Below are 8,944 nucleotides of genomic sequence, written 5' to 3' on the forward strand. Positions count from 1 at the left end.
ATGGTCTTGATCTCCTGACCTTGTGATCCGCCCGTCTCGGCCTCCCAAAGTGCTGGGATTACAGGCGTGAGCCACCGCGCCCGGCCTAATTTTTGTATTTTTAGTAGGGACTGGGTTTCAGCATGTTGGCCAGGATAGTCTTAATCTCCTGACCTCGTGATCCACCTGCCTCGGTCTCCCAAAGTGCTAGGATTACAGGCATGAGCCACCACGTCTGGCCCAATTTTTTATAATTTTAAATGCCATCTGAATATTCTTAGTTTAACTTATTAGTTTGTAAGAACTAGAGGCTACTAAAATCATTTTTTTCTTTGAGACAGAGTCTCACTCTGTCGCCCAGGCTGGAGTGCAGTGGCTCGCTCAACCTCCGCCTCCCAGGTTCAGGTGATTCTCATGCTTCAGCCTCCCAAGTAGCTGGGATTACAGGCGTGTACCACCATGCTCAGCTAATTTTTGGATTATGTTTTTGTAGAGATGGGGTTTCACCATGTTGGCCTGGCTGGTCTCAAACTGACTTCAAGTGATCCGCCTGTCTTGGCCTCCCAAAGTGCTGGGATTACTGGCATGAGCCACTATGCCCAGCCAATTTTGGAAGGAAATTACATTTCTTTCTTGGGTTATATGCCCGTCTTTCCCTCTCCATGTCATTGCTTATATTTCAGTGTACCATAGAGAGCATTTTCCCGGGATTTGCAAGCCAACATATGTTAATGAGGTCACTGAACACAGTTGCATTGGTTCCCATCATGTATTCCTGGTCCCCTCTCCAGCAGAACTTTATGGTATGTATTGAAAGCACTGTGGTGGTTATTTAAACTGTGTGATTATCTTATGTTGATATGCCAGAGCTCCTCTTAGGGTAAAGATTGTACAGTACTTAACAAAGCTAGGACATGCAGGGCAGAACAAGGTTGTGATTAACTTATTCTAAACAATATATTTTGCAAGTTATTCTAACTTGTCAGATTTTATGCTCTCTGATGTGTGCTTTGGAATTGATGCTGGTTCTTTTTTAAATGAATAAGATTGGGCAAGACTTCAATTTTCTCTTAGTACTTTGGCCCAATATTATGCACAGTTAAATGCAGTCTAAATCAGACTCTTGAGGCTTGAGCAGGTTGTCTGCTCCCTGTTGATGGAGTAATTCTTTCTGAATTCTCTAAATGCAAGATGCTACAAAAACAGCTGAGACAACAGACATGTACACAATCCTTTCATCTGGGCCTTTGTGCTGAGTCCTATTAGGATTATTTGTGGTTTTGATAATCATTCCTCTCTAAATAATGCCATTGCTTATCTTCTGCCTGGTGACAGATAGCTGTACTACTGGTTGGAATTAGGTGGAGGTTTATAGAAGGGAATCATCTTTTAGAATAAAACTTCAGAATAATTTTACTTGCTACTTGGGGATTTTAGAATGACTGTATTCTCTGCTGAGCACCTCACTCCCCCAAAATTATTTACTATTGTTTACTGCCAAAAAATATCCATAGCCTAGGCTGCAGTTGACCTTAGGTTCCCACTGAGTGTGACTGGCATGAGTTATAATTATAATTTTTTTTTATTATTGGAGAATCTTAGTCCGTTTTATAAAATACTCATGTCTTATGGTTACCCAGTTTATTTTGTAGTTAAATTGCACATCATAATCTTAGAAGCCTTCATTTTTATTTATCCATCTATCTCTCTACTTATGAAAACAATTAGCAACTTTTTTTTTTTTTGAGACGGAGTCTAACTCTGTTGCCAGGCTGGAGTACAGTGGCATGATCTCAGCTTACTGCAGCCTCCTCCTTCCAGGTTCAAACGATTCTCTTGCCTCAGCCTCCCTAGTAGCTGGGACTACAGGTGCACGCCACCATGCCCAGCTAATTTTTTGTATTTTAGTGGAGACAGGGTTTCACCATATTGGCCAGAATGGTCTCAATCTCCTGACCTCGTGATCCGCCTGCCTCAGCCTCCCAAAGTGCTGGGATTACAGGCGTGAGCCACCACGCTTGGCCCCATTTGAGGTTTTTTTGGCAAAACAAAATGGCCAGTGTTTAAAATGCAGAAAACTCTGGGACAAAGGCATTTTTCAGGAGACTCAAGCAGCAAACGAAGTTCAGCAGAGATTCCACTAAATAGGAAAGAGGAGATGCATGATGGCTTCATGGAATGAATCACATCTGGTTTGATTTCAGGTAGAAGATGAGACGGTTTTGTGCAATATTCCCTACATGGGAGATGAAGTGAAAGAAGAAGATGAGACTTTTATTGAGGAGCTGATCAATAACTATGATGGGAAAGTCCATGGTGAAGAAGGTAGCAGTACTGAATACTGAAGTCTTTGGGAGAAAATTTTGTTAGAATCAGGCCTCTTGTTTGGTACCTCATCATCTCGCCATCTTGCTTTTATCTTCTGCCCCATGGGGCACACACTGAAGAATATTTCAATATCATCACATAACTGGGAGTTAATTTTTTTTTTTTTTTTTTTTGAGACGGAGTTTTACTTTAGTTGGCGAGGCTGGAGTGCAGTGGCGCAATCTCGGCTCACTGCAATCTCTGCTTCCTGGTTTCAAGCAATTTTCCTGCCTCAGCCTCCCAAGCAGCTGGGACTACAGGTGTCTGCCACCACGCCCAGCTAATTTTTGTATTTTTAGTAGAGATGGGGTTTCACCATGTTGGTCAGGCTGGTCTCGAACTCCTGACCTCAGGTGATCCACCCACCTTGGCCTCCCAAAGTGCTGGGATCACAGGCATGAGCCACCATGCCTGGCCCAATTTTTGTATTTTTATTTTTTTTAGAGACAGGATCTTACTCGGTCACCCAGGCTGGAATGCAGTGGCACAATCATAGCTTATTGTAGCCTCAACCTCCTGGGCTTAAGTGATGTTACCGCTTCAGCCTCCTGGGGGGGCTGGGACTACAGGTGCACTCCACCACATCTGGCTTTTTTTTTTTGTTTTGAGACAGAATCTTGCTCTGTCACCCAAACTGGAGTGCAGTGGTGTAGTCTCGGCTCACTGCAAGCTCTGCCTCCCAGGTTCACGCCATTCTCCTGCCTTAGCCTCCTGAGGTAGCTGGGACTACAGGTCCCCACCACCACGCCCGGCTAATTTTTTTGTATTTTTAGTAGAGACGGGGTTTCACCCTGTGAATCAGGATGGTCTGTATCTTCTGACCTCATGATCCACCCACCTCGGCCTCCCAAAGTGATGGGATTACAGGCATGAGCCACCACACCCGGCCCTGGCTTATTTTTAAAATTTTTTTGTAGAGATAGAGTCTCACCACATTGCCCAGGCCGGTCTTAAACTCCTGGCCTCAAGTAATCCTCCCACGTTGGCCTCCCAAAGTTCTGAGATTACAAGAGTGAGCCAACATGCCTGGTCCAAAATACCCTAGTTATTTCTTTTTTTCTATCTTTCTTTTTTTTTTTTTATTACCCTAGTTATTTCTGATTCAAGCAGCAGAAACAGAAATAAAAATTATTTAAAGTACCCTCGTTAAATTTTAAAAGGAGTTGGGACATAAAAGGATTATGTAGTAATCAGTGGCTGGAGAGAAAGTTTATTGTATAAATAAGTTTAATCTTAGGACTTAGTTTTCCATAAGTACCTCCAAGATCATTTTGTTCTTTATTTCTCTTTCTCTGAGAATGGCAATGAGTCTCTCTGTCATACTTCTTTGATCCAGGCATCCCCTGGATGGTTTTAATAATCTGAATTTCCTAAAAGCAAGTGTTTGGATTTAGTTGTAATTCTAGAAAAGTCTGTCCATGTGTAAGAAATGGAAAGAGGAGAGGCTTCCCATCAATTTGTAAACCAACAGCCCCACCTGCTCTTTTGACAATTGTAGGCACTGTTGTGATGCTGTTGAACTACATTATTTGTCCACAGTGCCTCCTAGTGTTCAAAGACCTCCTTGTAGTACATCTCCATAAAATACAATTTTAGGAAAAATTGCTGTATTTTGATTTAGAGACGTCATTACCAACTCATCAGCAGCAAAGCCAAGAGAATTTTCATTTTATTATTTTTTCTCTGCCCTACTGGAGATTGTTTGGACAAACTTTCGTGAGATTTTGAACCAGAAATTCAGAGTTGACTTGTGACTGAGGAAGTGAAGTTCTTCAGTAAGAATAAAGCCTATGGCTGGGCACAATGGGTCACACCTGTAATCCCAGCACTTTGGGAGGCCGAGGCAGGCGGATCACCTGAGGTCAGGAGTTCGTGACCAGCCTGACATGGAGAAACCCTGTCTTTACTAAAATACAAAATTAGCTGGGGTGGTGGCACATGCCTGTAATCCCAGATACTTGCGAGGCTGAGGCAGGAGAGTCACTTGAACCCAGGAGGCGGAGGTTGCAGTGAGCCGAGATTGCCCCTCCAGCCTGGGCAACAAGAGCAAAACTCCATCTTAAAAAAAAAAAAAAAAAAAAGCATAAAGCCTACAGCTATATTCCTACTCTAGCCAGCTGCCCACTCCATGTGTAGTAGCCAGTCAAATGATTGTAATTTCCAGATCTCCCATGTGAAAATGTACACAATGTGACTTATCTGGGCCTCTAGAGTGAGCACAAGAAAACCTGCCTAGGAGGACTAATGGAATGTGAAGTCACCACTGCTCATCCTTCGAATCCTCATGTTTCAGAGATGATCCCTGGATCCGTCCTGATTAGTGATGCTGTTTTTCTGGAGTTGGTCGATGCCCTGAATCAGTACTCAGATGACGAGGAGGATGGGCACAATGACACCTCAGATGGAAAGCAGGATGACAGCAAAGAAGATCTGCCAGTAACAAGAAAGAGAAAGCGACATGCTATTGAAGGTACATAGCACTGGCTCCCTTATTCCGTTTTTAAAGTGACAGGGATAGGGAAGAAGGAAGAACTGGAAAGGTTTGTGGCCTATTAAAGGCTGTTGGTGCTGCTTCTTGGTTCACTTAAAAGGAGAACATGATCATTAACTGATAGCTTCAGATAGCTGTGACTTAGGTGAAGAAGAAAGTAGAAGAACTGACAGAATAATCATTGCTATTCATTTCTAATTATATGTGTTATGTGAAATTGGGATCATGCCAATTTATGTATATGTATATATCAAATTGTATATCCCTTTTTATTTAATCTTGTGAGTACTTTTCCATGTCACTGTTTACTTAATTTAAAATTTAATACCTTAATTATATTATATGTTATTTAATTATACACTATGTCCAGGGACATAGTGTATTCTCTTTTATTATATCATAATTATAGTATCAGTCTAGTTCTTCAGCATTCACTTTATGATAGAATTCTTCTGTGTTCAGGTCTCTCCATGAACACTCTTTTCACCTCCAAATTCTTATTTTTATTTTTAAAATCTATCATTTATTATTTTTTTGAGACAGAGTCTTGCTCTGTCACCCAAGGTGGAGTGCAGTGGTGCAATCTCGGCTCACGGCAGCCTCCGCCGCCCTGGTTCAAGCGATTATTGTGTGTCAGCCTTCTAAGTAGCTGGGACTACAGGCACGTGCCACCATACCCGGCTAAGTTTTGTATTTTTAGTAGAGTTGAGGTTTCACCATGTTGGCCAGGCTGGTCTCAAACTCCTGGCCTCAAGTGATCTGCCCCCTTGTACTGCCCTTCCCAAAGTACTGACTGGGATTACAGGCGTGAGCCACCTCACATCCAGATTCTAATTGGGACGGTGGATTTTGTGGTTAGTATGTAGACTACTCTAACTTCCTTATTTACTGGTAGCCTACATCAGATAAGTTCAGATAGCACTGATGTTTATGTATCTCCAAACAATCAGTGGTTAGGTAACAAAGCAGCTCTAATCAAAATGCTGCGACAAAAGGAAAAAAGATCGCACAGATTTGTTTGCATGTTCTGATAATCGCACTCAGGAGCTTTTTGTCATTTTCAATTCAGGCAACAAAAAGAGTTCCAAGAAACAGTTCCCAAATGACATGATCTTCAGTGCAATTGCCTCAATGTTCCCTGAGAATGGTGTCCCAGATGACATGAAGGAGAGGTAGGGAAAGTTGTCCCACTTAGGCTGTATACAGAGTGCTCGGGACAAAACCTTTATTCCCTCCTAATTTTTGGTTAGTAAAAAGCTTTGATTATGGTAAGGGCATTATGATTTGCCTGCACTTGGATTATTTTTGCTTACTCAATTACCTCTGAATGCCCCCCTTACTATATTAAGGGTCATCATATACTGGCTTTTGAGTGGGTTTGGGCAGAGAACTTTTACTCTGCCATTTTTCTGGAGAGTTACTCCAGCACCATCTTATCAAATCCTTCCCTCCCCTTACTTTCCAACATTTGCCCAACCCAGCATAATTACAATGGTGTACCCACTTTAGTTATCTACCATTCTCTTATCAACTAGACCTATAAAAAACACCCATCCTCCCTTGGCAGACCGTAGGTGGGCTACTGTCAGTACCCAATCTGTATTTCCTCAGTGGAGGCGGTCCCTTGGAGGAACTCTTATCTCTCTTTTCTTAAATAGGTATCGAGAGCTGACAGAGATGTCAGACCCCAATGCACTTCCCCCTCAGTGCACACCCAACATCGATGGCCCCAATGCCAAGTCTGTGCAGCGGGAGCAATCTCTGCACTCCTTCCACACACTTTTTTGCCGGCGCTGCTTTAAATACGACTGCTTCCTTCACCGTGAGTGGGGCTATTCTGTTTGAAATGCTCTCCTCTCTTCCATCCCCAGCCACTATTTCCTTCTCTTTGTTCTGGTTTCTCGTCTAGAGTTCCTGGCTTCTGTTCTGATGTTTTACAAAGGGTCAGTTCTGTTTTCCCTTGTTCAAATACTGCAACATGCTCTGCATGATCGAGACAGACTCACCAGCAATATATCTGTCCCTCAGGACCTCCTAGCTTTGAAAGCATTGTGTTGGCGTCAGAAATGACTGAATTTTGTGCACCCTGATAGTAGCTGTTTATATCAAATTCTAACTCCTACAATAGCTCTCTAATTCAATTTTGTTTTTCCCCATCTTGTCAAGTGGATAGACCACTGGCAACAAGACAGTTTTTGTTTTCCAGCTTTTCATGCCACCCCTAATGTATATAAACGCAAGAATAAAGAAATCAAGATTGAACCAGAACCATGTGGCACAGACTGCTTCCTTTTGCTGGTACGTTCTTAAGCTGTTCTGGCATTATTAACTTCATTGAAGATTGAGCAGGAAATGGTCCTTAGGCTTTCTGCCTCTGGGAACACAAGCCACGTGAGCCAGTACGTAGCACTCTGGGGGTCATATAGCACAAATAAAACATGGTTTTTGCTCTTAAGGAGCTCCCCAGTTAGTGTGGGACCGCTCTTAAGGAACTCCCCAGACATGGTAGGACTATAAAGTTAGTCTGATGGAGTGCAGATTCAAAAATCATTAAAGGCTTGCCTGCGCTAAATATCATCTGCTTAGATTTCAGAGCCTAAAACTGTATTGTTAGAATTGGAGCAAAGTGTGTGCCGGGGGGGGTGCGTACGCTCTCTAGTTTCTTTGCTATCTTCTTATAAACACATATAACTATGAGACGAATAGCACGAGATGATGCTGATGTCTTGTTGTGATTGACCAGATGGACCCTTCCCCGATGGACAGACCTTATGAAGCAGCATAAATAGCCTGGCATACCTGTGGGGAGGCAATATACTGAGAGCTAGAAGGAAATAGATCAACTGGACTTGCCAAAGACACAGTTTTGGCTTTTTACACAATAGGATGAGCCTAGGCAATGAGTAAAATACCTTGATAAAATTTCTGCTACCTATTAAAATTATACAGCCAGCCAAGTGCTTTTGGAACTATCTTTAGTGGGATAATAGACGGAAAGATGGTAGAGAATGTTGTTGGGCACACGTGGAAAATGGGCCGTACAGTAAAAGCAAAAGAATAGACGTTATTGGGTTTATTTTTTTCCTAATGTGTATTGACTCCTTCCTATGTGCCAAGTACCATAGTAGGCCCTTAACATACCTTATCTTATTCTCATCCTGTAACAGTGTCATGAGGTAGAGGAAACTATGGATTACAGAAGTTATATGTTTTGCCTAAAGTTTGTTGATAAGTCAGTAGTATGGCAGTTATGAAATTCAAGCCAGGGTCTAACTCCACAGGTCATGCTTTTAAAATTACTCCATGTTTTTCAGCCAGGCGTGGTAGTGCACGCCTGTAATTCCAGCACTTTGGGAGGCCGAGGAGGGTGGATCACCTGAGGTCGGGAGTTTGAGACCAGCCTGGTCAACATAGTAAAACCCTGTCTCTACTAAAAATACAAAGTTAGCCAGGCGTGGTGACACATGCCTGTAGTCCCAGTTACTTGGGAGGCTGAGACAGGAGAATTGCTTGAACCCAGGAGGTGGAGGCTGCAGTGAGCCGAGATCATGCCACTGCACTCCAGCCTGGGTGAAATGGTGAGATTCCATCTCAAAAAATAATAAAATGAAATTACTCCATGCTTTAAAAAAATATATACCATGTTATGTCAACATATCAGCATTTATATAAGTCAAAAGGGCATTGCCCTTCTCACAGGAGTCACCCTGATACCCTGTACATGTATTACAAAGATGCTGCCAATGCCTGAAATGTATGCACGTTTAACTTACAGAGATATGTATGCACAGTTTTTCTTTTATTGCGTTTTAGGTTTGAGTTCATATTAAATATAATGCTGGACTATTTTCCCCCAACTGTTATTAAGAACATTTTCAATCATGCAGAGTTGAAAGATACCTTCTTCCTGGATTTGATAACATTTTTTTCTATATCTCCTTTCTCCATATATTTGTGTATGTATATTTTTTGCTGAACCATTTGACAATAAGTTGCAGACATTGTGATGCTCATTTGGTAAATGTTTCAGCACAAAGACATTCTCTTACATAACCACATTATGACACCTAGGACAATTAACAAAAATTGTATAATATCCTTTACTAC

At 42.1% G+C, this 8,944-nt stretch overlaps 1 protein-coding gene across 5 annotated transcripts in view; it reads left to right on the forward strand.

Moving 5' to 3' along the window:
• EZH1 (enhancer of zeste 1 polycomb repressive complex 2 subunit) overlaps positions 1-8,944 on the forward strand; it is a 57,648-nt gene that overhangs the window by 32,625 nt on the left and 16,079 nt on the right. For 4 of the 5 annotated variants that reach the window (XM_011929683.1, XM_011929684.1, XM_011929682.1 and 1 more), the window contains 6 exons: positions 663-782; positions 2,184-2,304; positions 4,640-4,816; positions 5,907-6,009; positions 6,496-6,659; positions 7,044-7,135. In XM_011929683.1, the coding sequence (XP_011785073.1) occupies positions 663-782; positions 2,184-2,304; positions 4,640-4,816; positions 5,907-6,009; positions 6,496-6,659; positions 7,044-7,135 (777 nt within the window). The remainder of the gene's footprint in view (positions 1-662; positions 783-2,183; positions 2,305-4,639; positions 4,817-5,906; positions 6,010-6,495; positions 6,660-7,043; positions 7,136-8,944) is intronic. The other variant, XM_011929686.1, reaches the window with a different exon arrangement.

The sequence above is a fragment of the Colobus angolensis genome, unplaced genomic scaffold (assembly GCF_000951035.1).
Source record: "Colobus angolensis palliatus isolate OR3802 unplaced genomic scaffold, Cang.pa_1.0 Scaffold83, whole genome shotgun sequence".
Lineage (NCBI taxonomy): Eukaryota > Metazoa > Chordata > Mammalia > Primates > Cercopithecidae > Colobus > Colobus angolensis.